This window comes from Aythya marila (assembly GCF_965140915.1).
Source record: "Aythya marila genome assembly, chromosome: 2".
NCBI lineage: Eukaryota > Metazoa > Chordata > Aves > Anseriformes > Anatidae > Aythya > Aythya marila.
The window spans coordinates 152,797,918-152,815,738 of NC_139043.1; the positions used below are offsets into that span (position 1 = coordinate 152,797,918).

Below are 17,821 nucleotides of genomic sequence, written 5' to 3' on the forward strand. Positions count from 1 at the left end.
CTGCAGAGAATGTTTCCCTGATGACAATCATGAAAAAGCGTATTTCTGACAAGCAAAGCATTTAGAGTTAGGGAAGTAATGTAAGTTACAGAAACACCATTGGTTTGTTTTCACTCTAAACTGAACGTATATGAAAGCTTCTTAATGTAAATTCTTATTATTAATAATGAGGGAATATTCTACTGCATTTAGAACGATTAGGAGGATTTGATGTTTAAGATGACTAAGTCATCACTGAAGTCCTTTCTAAGCCTTAAAACAGCTACCCAAGATAAGATATACAACGGCATCTATTAAAGGACTTGGAAATAAATTATTCTAATGTGTTCTGATTTGCTCATATTTAATTAAATATATGAAACCTCATTAAACCAGCTTCACATCTCTCTTTATGATTCCCTTACATGGTGTGGGGAAGAGCATAGAAAAATTTGACCCTATGAAACTACTACTCATCAACCCTAACTATGCTTCCTCAGTTCCCTAAATGTTAGGAGAAACACATAGGGTTTGTGGCAGGCTCAATGATTCAGGCAAAGCCATTAGAGTAAGACCCAAATACCATCTAAATAATATACAGCACAATTAACCTTAAACAGTCTATAATTATTACAAGCTTCATCGTTCTAATTACTTTTCTTTTCAGTAACACTGCTATAAAGTGAGTTGAATTATAAAATAAGATGTCATAGGGCATCTATTTACGTATTTTTAAAGCAAGTATTTATGAAAGGATATAATTTTCCAGCAAATATCCAGCTTGCTGTTAATCTCCAGACCTTTTGCCTGTTGTCTTTCTTCTTCCAGCTGCTTTTCGTTTGCAAACTGTGTCCCATCAGCAGGAGATTCGGGGAAGCTCTCAAAATTGAACTTGTCAACTTGGATAGCCATACTGTAACAAAAGGAAAAGAAAGAGGGGAAAAAAGGAGTCTCACTATGACAATTTTACAAATATTACCTCTGCAGAAAAGGCAGAGCATTGTAAAACCAAGCACTACAATATTATACTGTATTTGTTTCGCGGGCATGTGGCCTATGGACTGATAACCCCCATGATTTATGCTAATGAAAACAGAAGTGTGTCCATTCAAGATCATAAGATTAAAAAAAAAAAAATCATCAATTAGCATCTTAATGCCTTTGTGAGTAGTGCAGAAGTTAGCTGTTTTGCTGTTGCAACTCACTGTGGCTGTGCAGGTGTCCATCTGCCTTTAGTCTTGGTGTGTAAATGCTCCTGGTGTGCTTAACAGGTGCTAAAAAAGCAACAAAATTGGGCCAAATGCTGATGAACGTACTATTAAAAGTTATTTATTAATCTCAACCTATACACAAGTGAAGTGCTGTGTTCAGTTTTGGGCCCCTCACTACAAGAAGGACATCGAGGCCCTGCAGCGTGTCCAGAGAAGGGCCACAAAGATGGAGAAGGGCCTGGAGCACAAGTCCTGTGAGGAGCGGCTGAGGGAACTGGGGGTGTTTGGGCTGGAGAAGAGGAGGCTCAGGGCAGACCTCATTGCTCTCTGCAACTGTCTGAAAGGAAGGTGTGGGGAGCTGGGGGTCGGCCTCTTCTCACAGGTAACCAGTGATAGGACCCAAGGGAATGGCCTCAAGTTGTGCCAGGGGAGGTTCAGGTTGGAAATGAGGAGACATTTCTGCTCAGCAAGAGCAGTCAGGCACTGGGACGGGTTGCCCAGGGAGGTGGTGGAGTCACCATCCCTGGGGGTGTTCAAGGAAAGGTTGGGCCTGGTGCTTAGGGACATAGTTTAGTGGGTTATATCGGTGGTAGGAGATGGTTGGACCAGATGATCTTGGAGGTCTTTTCCGACCTCACTGATTCTATGATTCTATATAGAAGTGTGTCCTGACACAAAAACTAACACACTTAGAAAGTCATGTGTACTTCACTGGTTTTACAAGCCCATTTCCTCCATTTTTCCTTGGAATTTTTCCTTACAAAAGTCAGGAAGGAATGACCAAACGATGTCAGCACTAGGGCTCAAATATGACCCTTCCCTTTTCCTTTGAGAAGATACTTGAATCCTGCCTAATGTATGTTAATGAATTACAGGCGATATTGATTTCAGTATCATAGTCTAATTCATCAGTAGCAAATGGTTAAATAATTGCTTTATTAAATGTATGGTGAGGCATAAAAGCAAATTAAATTAAATATATTATGCTATAATGCATACTAAATACTTATATGTTAAACTAGAATCACTAATCTAATATAAAAGGGAATTTAGAGCAGCTCACATCACATGAAATGTGGTTATAGCGGATCTAATATAGTGTGCTGCCAAAACAGCTTTAATTTCCTGAATCGTCTGAAATAGAAAAATAATTAGGGAAGAATTAAAAGATATTGCTCTTGAGATGACTTTGCTCTTAAAGAAAACACAAGACCAAGCAACTATTTTTTTAAAACCATTCATGAGGAAATTCAACTACTATCAAAGAAGGGGTATGAGAAGGGCATTTCACAAAACACCCAAGGTTACTATTCCTCCTTTTCTCTATTTCTGCAGATATCAAAGATGGAAACCAATTCCAAATGTCGCCAAAAGGAAAATACTAGTAACAGAAATCAACATGAAAGGACTTTGAAATCCCACCAGACCAGAAGAGATTTTCAATAATTAGCATTAATTTAACAGAATGCTGACCTTAAAAAAAAAAAGTGAGAAAAGATACAGTAATTACAAAAAAACAAGGAATAATCTAAAGCTTATCAGGTTTACTGCGGAAAGATGAAACAAAATAGGCCCATCATGCTTCACCCTGAGCAAAAACTGACATCTCAGAAGAAGACATTAACGTTCCTCTACCTTCATCATGAAAAAGTACAAATACAGCACTGAGACGAAGGTGGCAAAATTACTTTCTATAAGCTACCTCCTCTGAAGACTGTGTCTTTGCTCATCTTTGCATTTAAAAATCAAAGTAGTAAGAGAAATTAATCTATTCCTCTCTAAGGGGTGTTTTTGTCTTGGCTATTTTTTCTCCAGCAAGAGATCATTGCGAATTCTTCATTTGCATGCAAAGATCATCAAGTGCTGGGCATATAAAAAAAAAAAAGCTAAAATGAGCTGCCAAAAGTATATCACAGAAACTGCAGGAATCAAGCCAGAAATAAAGAATGTAATGAAAAACACCTAGACACAATCTGTGCATTAAAAAAAAAAAAAAAAAATCAGACCTGAAAACAACAACAATTCTTATTGTTTTTAAGCATGATACGAATCTGTAAATGCAGGTGAAGTTTCCTCTGTTTTGCATGGGCAATGCATGCAGAAAACAGAGATGCAACAAGAACTTTGTTTCTGAGATTACTTCATCACTTGGTGGTAAATGACCAGATGCAAACCCGGCACTTAATTTCTATTACACATACAGCACTGCATAAATTCTTCCATAAATACTCATAGGTAGTTACCTATATTCACATTTCAACAACAAATTATCACAGTTTCTGAACAGTCAACCATATTTAGAATGCATCAGCCAATGGACCTGGCGAACAGCTCATTTATTTACCATGCCACACTTTTCCAAGTAAATACTACAGTAGAAAAACATTTCTGCCCAATAACATTTAATTGAAGGCACTGAGATTGCATTCCTCTGTTAATGAATCATTACTGGCACTATGGTATTTTTTGTGTGTGGAAATGAAATATGCATGTAAGCACTTTTCCCCCGATAGTCTACAACAAATTCACATCAGCTTCAGGAATACAGGCTAGATTTTTCTTAATAACACTTCATTGTACAGCTCTGAAATGACTTGTATTAGCTCAAAGGTATGGTAACTTAAGTAAATAGGGCCCCTAGTACTTAGAATTAATTTCTCAATGTTTTTTGTTAAAAAAACATGTTTTTATTTATACTGTGCATAGTGTTTTAACACACCTCATGTCACTTAAAAAAACAGAACACCCCCAACATACCCACCTGCTGGAAAGTGAGAGGTCTGAGTAAAAGAGAGAGAACTACAGGCAGAAAATATCACACTAAACAATATTACAAATACAGCTGTAGGCAGAATATATGAAAACAAACATAATAACATTTTGCAAGAGTATGGTTACACTCAAGGTGCAGCATGACAAAATTATATCCTAAGTATTTCTTAAGCATATACACCTTTCACCATTGGTATTCTCCTCCTGCTTCCCTAAAAAATATTCATATGGAGCTTTGTCTCTGAATTTCGTGTCAAGTATTTATTCCTCAGCCTATGGAATGTGCAATAAATTGAAAGGCTTTACCTAAAAATCAAAACGAAAAATAAATACCTTAACCTAAATCAGTCACTCATCCCTAAAACTTTACCCCTACACAAAGCCAGCTTCTTCACTTTTATATGGTGATTCCTCCTACGAGGAGATGCAGGTGAGGTATGAACGAAGGGACGAACAATGCCTGAAGACAGCTGACTGAAGGAGAAAACAGATAAGCTGGACATTGGGTTACAATCAGCAAGTAAGAAAAGATTTGTTTCATTTTTAAGTGATCTGTAGAGATCACATGGGTTTTATCCCAAATGCAGCAGAAGGCAGTGAAAGGCAACGTCTTGAACATCACCCAACTTTGCCACTGTGCTATGTGCATCTAAATAATGAAACTAAAACATATTTTAGCTGTAAAGGTCTTTTCTCACTTCTACCTCCAGTTCTTTACAATCTATGTTTCTTGTCAAGAATTCTTTGCACCTCTTTTCTCCCCATTTTTGTCCTTGCTTGTTGCAATGTACCAGAACCTACAGATTCTATGGAGAAAAGTAAAAAAAAAGACAATTGAGATTGAAACAGGCATTCAATTTATTGTCAACAGCTATGACAACGATGGCTCACACTGTGCAAGGATAATTGCATACCCAGTACCTTGCCCTTCACAGTAATTAGGTGTGAGGGAAAACTTACAAGATCTTAAAACCCAAAAGCTTAAACATACACTTGCTTCGGGAAAAGGGACTGGAGTTTCATTTTAACCTGCTCTGCCTCATGGGTAGCTATCCCCATTTTCTACAAGGAGAGTTTTAAATAAATCATGAGCTATTTGTATAAAAACACTGCATTATATCAAAATATTTAATAGGCAATCCTGCAATGCAAATCAGGTTCTGTTTCTCTCCGGCTAACCTTGCTGGTGCAGGAGGAGGGATAAAATAACCCAAGTTTTCATGAATAATGAAACAATCGTGGTTTGAAACTACTGGGTTTTGTCATGAAACGAGCCCAAGCTGCTGTGACAGCTACTCAGACAAGGAAGCATCCTTACAGGGATGCAAATTATTCAAATACAAATTAAGTATACGAAGAGGAAAAGGTCAACTCATTGGCAATGCTGATGATACGGCTGCTCCGTATCATCTCACGTCACCTGTCAGGATGACTTACAGGGGAAAGATGACAAACCTTCCACACACAGCAGCCATTTCAATGACAGTTATCCCAAGTCTTGGTAAAGCACCAGCACAGAGCTGCAAAAGGCACTGGATGGTGCATTTCACCGCTTCTCATAACCTGAGTTACAACTTTACTGGAAGTACTACCCCATCCTGGTGACAAAATGCACACCAAAAAGGACTTTATTTACAGAAGAAAACTTCCTGCAAATGCTACCGTGCCTAATCCTGAGGCAGTGCTGTACACATCCATCCCCCCAAGTTTCAGAGAAGCAGCAGATAAAATGGTGGAGAAGTCATCAAGGGAGCATTGTCCACACTGCTGGAGACCCCTGTAGGTCCATGCAGGTCCCAGCCATCCCCTACCCACAGTGATGCTGCCTGGCACTGCTGATGTCCTCATCTCTTCTAAGAGGATGAGCATCTGAAGTGAAATGACATCTGTCACGCTCACCAAATAAGACGGGGGCAAAAGCAGATAGGGAATTAAAAGAAACGCAGCAATCTGGTAACATAACTAGATTCCAGCTTTCTTTAAATAAATAAAATATCGCTGCTGAGGTTGGAAGAATCAAAATCTAGAGATAGCCCTTCTTCAATTATCTTTAGGAAGAAAGGATGTAACAGGAACGCAAAAACTCTTCCTCGTGGCTAACTAATATTTAAACAGTAGTGCCCACAAATGAGTTTGCAAGCTGCTTTAATAATGAAGCTGAAAGGAGGCAGTCAGAGATGTTATTCAGTATTATGCTTCCTGCTCATTCTCCTTACTTATAGAGGAGACAGCAGGGACACAGAGCCAGGCCAGATTACTATTACTTACTCAAAATGTTTATATACATACATATATATATATATTTATATATATATAGTATGTGAATATGTATATATATGTATGTGAATAGTCCCTCTATTGTCTGTAACCTCAAATTTCAGGAGAAGCTACAAGTGAGGATGATACCACTGCTTCTCACTTTCAAGAGGAAATTATATATATATATATTAACAAAAACAAACAACCAAAAAGGATTCTTCCATTGTACAATCTCAGTAAAACAGTTTTTATAACACCCTGTTTCAGGTGTACCTAATTCTACCCTAAATAAAAGTACTGCAACAGATACTGGGAATTTATTATTATTACTTATTATTAGCTGATATTAGTTCATTATTTTTTTCACTTTTACCCTATGCACAATGTAGAAAAATCCCTGGTTTTAGCTAGGCAGTCAAATGTAGTGTATATCCTATCAAAGGTACAGCCAAATGCTTGACAGTTTTTGACTGGACCAGGTATACAGGTAATGGTTCCCTAGAAATTAATGTGTCAGAGGGACACTCAGTTATTCTCCTTAACTTTATGTTTGCCAGTCACCTTTTTTAATAAAAAACATCACTTTTTTATAGTAAAGAGGGAATATTCATTCTCTGCTCAGGACATCACATGCTGATGGTACCGTTACGTTCTCAAGGAGGTGAAAGCATGTTAGGGTTCTTGTGTTAGTCTGGAAGTGACCAAGGCCAGGCTGGATGGGGCTTTGGGCAACCTGGGCTGGTGGGAGGTGTCCCTGCCCATGGCAGGGGGTTGGACCTGGATGATCCTTAAGGGTCCCTTCCAACCCAACCCATTCCATGTTCTGTTCTATATAAAGTAAGGCAGAGTAGTGACACCCCAGTATATAATAAGTTATGGCCTAAGAGGGACCTCAAGCATCAAATCTCCTGTGAAATTAATACATATGTATCACCAGATGAACATGAGAAAGTAACGCAAATTAACATGTATCTTGTATTTACTTCTGAATATCTCAATGCTTTACAAGTGCCATCTATATTTCATACGTTACAATAAAATACAACTGTAAAACTAAGTAGCTCAAGCGACCCATAAGTAATGATCTCTCCTCTTGGCCTAAAACTGACTTCATAAAGAAAAAGGATTGCTTTAATATCTGAACTATGCAGAGCAAAAGATAAATTTTTCCATTAATCTTTGAAAGGTCAATTAAATTAAAAAATTTGCATTTAGAACTTAAATATTTATTTAAAATAATTGAAGAGGAGATGAAAGTCAAACTGTAGTGCTGAAGTCTGTAAAATTCAACAGCTTATACTTATCTGATCCACAACATTTCAGATGATAAAAAGTTAAACTGGCAAAGAATAGTTCCTCTGTATATAATTTAATATTTGAAAATAGAACAGTGTTAAGAGAGAGTTAGCTACATAAATCTTCTGTTTTAATGAGATTATTCTGTGCATGCTGCAAATCTCACTTTTCAATTCCTAGCTCTGAATTTGAAAACCATAACCTGGAAATGAAGAGGCATAACAATTAACTTCAACTTGAATCTTTTTTTTTTCTTTTTTTTTTTTTCCCACTTCCTCATTTAAATGATTTGGACTTCTATGGCAATCGCCACGCAGCAAAACTGTTAGGTACGTAATGAAATAAGAAATTTAGAATAATTATAATGGTAATAGCATGCTCTATAAATACACCAACTTCCATAGGGGGCATTAGAGACTGATAATTGATAGCCATTTACTCAGTTAAGAAATCTAGAAAACTGTAGCCATGATAATGCTTAAAGACTGGGTTGAATATTCTCTTTTTTTTTTTTTTTTTTTTTTTAATCAAATCTGAACTAAGCATGGATTGTCATCCTATCATTACCCAAAACAATGTCATACTGTACCTCCCACATCTCTCACAGTGCAATATTAATAATCAGAGAAATACATTTCAAAAGGTATATTTTCATATTCAGTTACTCATTTGTATAATTCAGTACTGCTGTTTTGGGGCAGAAGGCTCACAAGAGAAGGTGTAAATTTAAAAACGTGTCATTTTGTGCCAGATGGAATGCATGAGACCAAAAAATTCTACAGTTGTGCCCACTTCTCATTCCTGGGAGCACAGCAGGAGCTGGAGATCGGGAAGATTGGCCACCCCAAAAAGTAAAGTGAAAGATATTCTGGAATAAGGCACGTGTCTGTAATGTTTAGAGCAGCTTTTCCCTGTAGGCTGAAGCAGAGAAGAGTCGTGCAGAAGTGCTGCAGAGAGAGGACAGGCACTCACCTGCTCCGAGCTTTGTCTTCCTACCAACACTGCACACTCCTAGCAATAAGGAACATGGGACACACCTGAAAGGTCATTTTCAAAGAAGATACTGAGATGCCAGTCAAAACCAAACTCCGAGAGAAACCGAGTGCTCAGAACAGCAGAAAACCGATAGAGAAATCACTCACACATGAAGCAGTCCGTCTCAGTGACACTCAAGAGGAAATGAAATGATGCATGGCTTTACATACCAGATTTTCATAAAGGAACTGATTCAAACAGTCATGGGGTAAAGTGATAGCATGCATGAATGCTCAGCATGCAAGTGTACATGTTTTGAAGTGGATTATCACTTCAAGATACAACTAGACTCCACATTTGTAGTAAATTATTCATTTATATTCTACTTTTTTTCATTTTTTTAATATACAAAGATAACGTTTGCCCTTTCCCCTGGATCACTGCAGAAGTTCACCTTGAGATGATTTGCTCTGATACCCAAATTCTTTTCCAAGTCTGTTTTTCCCAAACAATTTCCCTTTACAGATCTGTAACCTGCATACTTCAATCACAGGCGTGGCCTGCACATTTTCAGGATTTCTTACAAACCAACAACAGCTCTTCAGAGCCCTCCTCTGTTAGCTCCTTGAAGGCTCTTCTAGGCAAGGCAGCCCAAACTATGGACTTCAAACTGTTCCTTTTAACACAATTCTTTTGGTACATAAAGGAGTTGTACCAATTTTATTAGAGACTCTCAGGTCCCAGAAACAAGTTTTTTGAGCGACACCATCCTTACACTAGCCTGCCAAAAAGAAAAGTTGGGGGACAAATCAGCACGTACCCAGTTTAGGAATACAAAGCACCAGTACTATAGAGAACATTTGACATTGTAGGTCTGTGAGTTTTGACCTACAAAGCTTATTTTATAACTACTGCCAGCTTCTATGCTCACAAAATCTCTAAAATTCACTTCCCCACAAACAAGCTTCACCTGGGCAGATCTGCAAGCCATGCAGCCAATTGCTCAGCACTATTACAAGCGTGCCCATGTCCCTCTCCATGAACAATATTTTTCCACCAGAAAACAATGCATACATCAGACTTTCCTTCCACGTTTCCTCCCCCAGAAACACCTACGTGTGCATTTAGAAGCAGGCTTCGAAGGAAGGCTATTTTCAAAAAATAACACCAACCCCTGAGCACTGCAGCAGCCTGGAAGACCACACTGGCCTTACCGAGTCTTGTCAACACTTAAATCCTTAATGAATGCTCATGTCAGAGCCTCAAAGCGCTTCCCCTCTGCCCGGCAGTTAATGTTTTATAAGGCAAGGCGCCGTTTCTATTGCTAATATCGCTCAGCCTCAAGCAGCCCTGGATCCAGAGCTGGGATTGCCTTCCCTTGCATCTCACATTGGTATTGAGCTGCCTTTGTGCGTTTCACCCCGTACATTGCTGTGTGGCACAAATAGACAGATTTTCCTTATTAGCACTTCAAAAAACGAGCACAGATCTGAAGAACTTTGTTATTTTAGCCCAAACTCAACCAGTGTGAGTTCTCGTTGGGAAATTGCCACATCCCATCAAACCGCCCGGCCGGGTGCCCTCTGATCCAGGGAGCCGTGAGCTGCAGCCCCCAAGGGAAAGGGCAGCGACACCGATGTTTGGGGCCGACACCATTGCAGGTGCACACATTTCTTAAATAACTATGGATTCTTCACTAAGGAAGTGAAAGGAAGGGAACGCACAACTACAAAGTTGAGAACAGCCAAGTCAAGGTGTTGGAGGTGACAGCTTTCAGGTTCAATGGACATCACAGAACCACAAAGTCATCTAGGTTGGAAGAGCCCTCCAAGATCACCGAGTCCAACCTCTGACCTAACACTAACAGTCCCCACTAAACCATATCCCTAAGTTCTACATCTAAACGTCTTTTAAAGGCCTCCAGGGATGGTGACTCCACCACTTCCCTGGGCAGCCCATCCCAATGCCTCACAACCCTCTCGGTAAAGAAGTTCTTCCTAACATCCAACCTAAGGAAGAACTTCTTTAGGAAGAACTTCAGGAAGAACTTCTTTACGTCCAGCGTGTCCATGTAACCACGGCCAGTGCAGTGCCCTTCAATGAAGAACAATTCAAAATTTGAAGACTAAAAAAATTTCAACTAAACGTTCGTTAGAAGGCATCATTTTATGTACACTATTAAGCTTTTTAAAAAATTTAATTAGTTTTTAAGAGAAAGTATTCTTCCTGAACTGAGGAATACAGTATCAGGATTAAGAAAAAATTGAGTTTTCCATCTAAGTGTTTTCAAATTGACTAGCTTTAAATATGTACATTTTTAGATTAATCTTTTCAACGTTTCATAAACTGCAAGACAATTATTTCAAGTAAAAATAGTCTTGGTGTTATTCAGAAGTTTTGGAAACATTTCTAAAAAATATGTAAATGTTGAAGTAACTTTTTTTCAGCATTACTTTCCACCTAGAAGTATACAAAGTCTTTTCATTCCTCTAATCTTAATTTTATGAACTAAGAACATATTTTAACCAAAATTATATGAATCTCTGTTTCTTTGTAATATTACTTTACAGAGAATGAAAGCTAAGGAGCAGATGTTATTTAAATTTCTTCAAGAGAATTTTCTTTTTTTTTTAAAAAAAAAAAGGCAAACTGCAAGGTAAAATTCAAAGGTTCTGAAACAGAAAACAATGACTGAAGATCTCTTTTATGAGAAGTGCATATACATTCCCCTTGTTGACCAGATTTTGCTGAGTATAATAAAAACATATGGAGGCATATCTAGATTCAGGCATCAATCTGAAACTGAATCCCAGTTTAGGAATCACAGTCTTATCTTCCACGTTCAGAAAAAAAGAAATTATTATTGTTTTCAATTCTTTCAATTCTTTTCAATTGGAAGGCTGAAATTCACTTGTGTATACATATAACCAATGCTTTTATTTCTTAAACCATCATGTCTCGCTTTGTTCCCCATCTTGTAAAGAAGCCAAAAAGCCCAGATACATAGAAGGCCACAGACACTCACACACACAATGGTAGGACAAATAAATAGATGAAAAAATAAATTTCTCCCCAACCATTTAACACAGCAAATCCCAAAACACCAGGCCAGTACTACCAAACCAACTGTGCCCCAGAACTGTGTAGTTTTTTGAACCTTCCCATTCACAGCTGAGAAGTCCTCACGCTTCTGATGTACTAAAGTACTCTCAGTTACTCAATTATACAGTTTATATGTACATATAATTAAAATTGGGTTTATATATATTACGCTAAGTATATAACACTGTAAACAAACACAAAAAAAAAAAAAAGTCAGATGTAGAGGTAGCCACAATCAGCAGCATTTAGATTTAGCATTTGCTTTTCACATAAGAACTGCCCCATTATTATAAGTAAAATCATGCCCAAGCCTGCCATTCAGATTCAGCATTTAAAAACTGCTTGGAAATTTGCCCTCTATCCTCTTGGAAAATAGTAAATATGGATAACACTGATATATAAAAAATGTGTAAAATATTACATAATCTCCTTTGTTCTGAAAGCAAGCTCTTTATACAAAGCTTTCTATACAGCGGATTTCCTTTTTTATTGCTTACTATTCTCCATTTCGCTTCTCCCATACAACTAGAAAGGAGATGCCATCAAGCAGTAAATTGAGGAAGAAAGCTGCAGAGATTTTTTTATTCCCATTTATTCCCATTGAGCCTCCCTCAGGGATATACAAATTGGAAATTGCTAAATTATCATCTAATAGGCAGAAACAACGTAGGCGAGACCAATTAAGTAAAAGGCAGAAAGTTGTATTACACATGTAATTAAATGAAATTCTTTGACTAGACTGCATTAGAATAATTTCCCAAAAAGGACAAAAATTCACTTTAATCAGCACATGACACATTGTACGACATGTCACTAAAATAGCACGTTAAGAGTTTTGGCATTGCTTAAAAAAAAAAATGCAGTTTTCTTAATTGTAAATCGAGTTACTTCCAGGTGTTAGGAAATGTGCTAAATGACAGCCTTCGTTCCTATATATCCCAGACTCTAATGATGAATAATTGAGTATAAAGTCATAAAAAAATTAGGTTTGTTCTTGTTTTGTTTTGTTTTTTCCTAGTTATTTAATCGTTCAACTAGCTATCTACACACATTTTGTCGGTCGGACCGCTCTTTTGCAGACGCCCATGCATCAACACAGAAAATCACTAAATCAAATCGCCACCCTGACTGCAGGCTGCAATGTGAGTGACAATAAAAAGGGATGATAGTTTTGGCTCGTAATCACAAACGCCATCAAAACGACTAACACGGTGGGGGGGAAAAACCAACAGTGCAATCAATTCTCATTTGCAAGGCTTCGGGCTCTTCTTCTCGAGCCATTCTCAGTGCTGAGCAAACTGTTGCTCACTGCCCTGCCCTCGTGCTACTGCACCGGTACTTTTTCCAGCCCTTGGCACCTATTTCAGAGTTGGAATCCAGCTTGGGATCAAAACATACTCCAGAGGGCCAGACGAGTGAATCTCCAGGGTTAGGAAAGCCAGAGGAAGAGGAGAAGCAACACTTACTTTTTGCCACGGTGCTTTTCCAAACTCCCTCTTTCTGAAAATTGTCTCAACCAGTCAAAAACGATAACATCATCACTCCTTTTTGAGAACTATTCAATACAACTTAGTTAACTCAGACCAGTAAAGACCAGTAATTGTTAATAAAATTGATCATCACGATATCAGATGTGGATTAACACCTCTAAGCACAAATTGCTTTTTTGGAACTAAATTAATTCTGTAGTCCCTCTGCAAATCAGTGGGCAAATGCTTTCAGAAACCCAGGTCTGCCTCTATACCATAAAATCAGTATTTCCCTTCAAGGAATTCCCAATAACTCACTCTCTTTCTTTTTATATTTCTTCAGACAATACCATTTTAATAGCAAATCTGTGAACTTCTGTCTTGAGAAAGTTCCTGTCCCACTGGAACTCATTTGCCTAGCTTACAAACCCTGGTTAAATAATTACCATTACTTCATTACTGAAAATGCCACACCGTTTATTGTTCATTTTTTCAATGTACACAAACTAACCTGGAAGAGTTGGAAAGGAAATAATGTGATTTGCTTTCTCAATTGAAATGGAAATGCAGAAACAGCATAGCCGCGTGGTTTACAAAAAAATAATAATCATAAAAAATATATATTAGATTTAAAAAATATATATAATATTTTTTAAATGTTATTTATTTGTATAAATCAGTGCTTGTGTACAAAAGCTCAGGAGTAAATGAGTTTGTGTAGTTGACGGCAGTCCTGAACCAGCAAGCAGTGATACAAACGACAAAAACCAGGGCTTGTTTTGGTGAGTATGTATTCAGGACAAGCAGTACAGACGTAACCAACTGTCTAATGTCACTGTGTGCTTGAAAATATCATTGTACAGGAGTCCAGCCTGCACACACTCCCAGATAAAAGACAAGAAACTCTTCTTCAAAATTACAGAAGACCAGCTCTTTCCAGAAAAGGAGCCCTAACATAAAGATACAAGAGTGAATAGAAGAAAGAAGTGGACTTGAATACACCAAATAGCCTGGAAAACAAACAGCGAGGAGTACTGACGTAAGCATGCTCCTCATCTAGATATAAATTCCATGATTAAGCCTGTGTATATGCAGTTATTGCCTGTTAACTGCCCTTTTGTTGTCATCATTTTATCAGGGCTTGTAAATCACTCCCCAAGTTTCTTTCGTGCACTTCTCCATTTCATACTGAAGAGGTCACAACTCTGAATATTCCTCACTAAGTCCCGTCCTCCTCGAGTCACTGTGTGTTCAGAACAAATATAAGCAGCAGCTGAAATAAGCTGCTAGTGACGGCCACCTTAAAATAAGCTTTCCATCAACAGACTGATGGGGAAAAAAATGGAAATACTGGTAAAGAACAATGCAATATTGTGCGTGATGCTGTTGGGCATGGCAGAGTTGCTGTAGGGTGAGATGGGGCAAAGGCCGCTCATGATTAATATAAACCACATTATTAATAAGTATTTTAGAGCGTTATTTGTACAACACAGCACAGACCATTATTTAAGCCTATGGATACTTGCGAAAACATCCCAGGGACTTCAGACAAACTTCACTTTCTAAGTTTACTTTCATACTTACAGGTAGAAATTCAAATGAAAAACTACAGGACTTCAGCTCCCAACTTCAAGCATGGTGCACGTGCTCTCCTATCATTAAATGAATGTTTCTGAAATTCTTAACTTTCAGCTTTAGAAGCTCAGTAATTTTCATTTTATGCATATTGTTTTTTCCTTCCAGTGAATAATGAGTAGTGTACAATGTATCGTGCAATGCCCAGGAAGAAGTGAAAAGTGAATTCAGGAGGGGAAATGCAACTAAACAGTTGCATTCATGTTCTGGTCCAAAACAAAGAGATCTAAACAAGAAGCTAAAAGCACAACACTTACGACAATAATGGTTATCATATACATCAGCCAAAAAAAGAAGAAGAAACAAAATTTTATTATAAAAAACATACTTGCAAGTGCATGGAAGTTTTTAATTTTACGTTCTTTGCTGCAAAAAAGAAGCAGTATTTATAAAATATTCACTACATCTGCATATGCTGCTGCATTCTTTTACTCCCATGTCTTCCAAAGTTCAGAAGATTGAATAACGCGCTTTCTTTTCTAAGGCTGAAAATGTTTATTGTTGCATGATTTTTATTGCCATAAAGCTTTCTTAAAAAAAAAAAAAGAGACAGATTATTCTGTTGTGTGATGCAACAACATTCTGTGTTTTGCTGTATCCTCCTTATTTCAGTGAAGAAGCCATCTATTCTCCATCTCCTTTCCATTAATAGCTGTTTTTTTATACCAGGTAAGTTTTCTCAGCAATACAGACTAATCTTCAGACAGAATCTTAGCCCTGTCTATAAATCCTCATCACCTAAACCAACTTAACCTGGGGGATAATAATCCCTTGTTTAATGTGCACTTATATTCTAAAAAAAATATCCTGTTTTTTGGGGGTCAGTAACAGTCCAAATCATATTTTAGTTTATTGTTTAATTCCCCCCTTCCACTCTTCTAATCCCCGACAGGCAGATTATTAATGTTCATAATCTTTGTCCCATTCATCACTATCACTAACAAGCTTTTTCAAAGTCTCTGCTACGCTTGGAAGAGACTGAAGTGCAAAGGAAGGTCAGAATTTGGCCAAGCCATTAGAATTCAGTTAACATTTCTGTAGATAATACACGGTCCAGACAATAATGAAACCCTTTATCATGCTCTTCCACTCCAGTGGCTAAATAGTGTTAAATATTAATAGATATGGAAAAGGAAGATTATTCACCAAAAATTGGAAGCTCTTTTATGATGTCTTGCTCCGCTTGAGTATTTATGTAGTGGCTGAGCTCACCTTCATGACGTGGGATACTTTTTTTAGCCTTGGCCTTCCCAGCTCACCGCTGCCCTGAACCATCCACGTGCTCCTTGAAAATGGCCCAAAAAGGACAGCGTAACTTTCCTCACCTCCTTGAGTCTCCCTCAGTGTCCAGACTCAATTCAACATCACAAATGAGACTGATAAAAGGAAAATGTTAGCTGACTTATAACCTGCTGGTCTTAAAGAGTTTGCAATCAACTACGTGTAAAATTAGCCTCTGGCTTTTCCACCACCCTTGAGAAGAGATGAATTCTCTCTTTTCCTGCCCCCAACGAACTATATGTCTAGCTGGTTTAGGGTAACCCCACTGTAGTGCAGTGAGGCACTCAGTTCACTGCAGTGATGCTCCCCAGATCAGAAATGTTTGATTTGAGCTTTGGGACAATTTTATAACTCCAAAAAACAAGCAGCTCTTGGAAACATAGTGATGATAAGTATGAATGTAATTACTAAAGCAGCTTCAATGCCTTCTTCCTAAGATATTTTCAGTAAGAGATGGAATTGGGGAAGAGCAGCCACTGTTAGTTACCAGCAGTGAATGAAACACAAATGAAATTCCTGACATGTTCGGTGCTGAAAATTAACCAAAGGAGATTATCTTTGCTGCTGCTCTTTATTTGGAAGTCAGACATGATCGACTACTCAAATCAAAACCCTTTGTGCACCGTTTTACACTAATTTCCTGACTAGATATCGCACGACCCCATTAGTAAGCATCAGCACCACGAGCACTGCTGATAGACCCGGAGCTGTGGAGCACTTACACGCATCCCAGACTTCGTGCCCCAGCCAGGACCAGATACAGCAGGGCAGGGGCTGAAGATGAAAGGCTGCTCGCTGTAGATGCTGGCCACGTCTCATCAGACAAAAAGCATGGCTCAAATTAACTCTAGGGAGCGAAATAGCTGCACAATCATCTCTAGGCATCTTTGTACCTCTTTGGAAATGACAAAAAATAGCTCCACTTTACTGGAAGCGTACACATCTATGGGTACACAGAACCCCAGGAAGGGCCTTAAAGCTCCTGAGAATCCAGGCCAAGCATCCTTCCACTACAGCACTCTTGACCAGCAACAAAGTGATTTTTACCTAAACATATGTAAAATATGAAAAGCACACCCCTGGAAGATGGAGAGAAGCAAGCTGGTTTTCCTCACGAAGTGACAGAACTCTATTTCAGCTGCAGTTACCACGTTTAATTTGAACCACAAAAGCTGTTCTCCATTTTCTGAACTCCAAAGTAAGTTTGTCCTCTGTTTCTCTGTATTGTCAGAAAACAGCTGCTGTAAAGCCCCACTCTCCTAAAATGCGAGGGAAAGTAGTGGGGAAGGCATTTAGTAGTGCTTCTAAGCAGGCTTGCATGAGGAATGATCCTAAAAAATATGGAGAAAGGTGGGTGGGCAGAGAAATCATTCTTACTGGCAAGGGAACTACAGGTGGGAATAAGGAAATACTTCGGAATTAGGAAACCTCTACTGCTCCCTGCACAGATGTTTAAACTCCCATCACACGCAACAGAAGAGACGAAGAAGATGAGCCCTTCATGAAGATCTGGGATGCCATGAGGATGATAATTATTGGCATCTATCAATAACTGCAGGCAAAGCAGGCAAGGGAGATTCAACCCCCTTCCCTTGTCACGATAAAGCTCCTCTCTGGAGCTTGGTTAAGGCATCCAGAACAAACAAGAACTCAGTAAAGCCAGATCAAGCCTCAGGGGCACCCTCTGAGCACAGGGGACTGTGTCCCCCTGTTCTCCAGCTCTCCCACAGCAGGGTTCCTTGCCAACACAGCACTTTATCTCTTAAGCCTCTGAGAAAATAGTGTCTGAGCTGCAAGACGCCTCAGCCTGTGACAAGTAATGACAAAGGTTGCCTTAATTCA

General features: G+C 38.5%; 1 protein-coding gene across 2 annotated transcripts in view; it reads right to left on the minus strand.

Annotated features, from left to right (window-relative positions):
• TRAPPC9 (trafficking protein particle complex subunit 9) overlaps positions 1-17,821 on the minus strand; it is a 453,151-nt gene that overhangs the window by 255,666 nt on the left and 179,664 nt on the right. For both annotated transcript variants that reach the window (XM_082754768.1, XM_082754767.1), the window contains one exon: positions 739-892. In XM_082754768.1, coding sequence (XP_082610894.1) covers positions 739-892 — 154 coding nt within the window. The remainder of the gene's footprint in view (positions 1-738; positions 893-17,821) is intronic.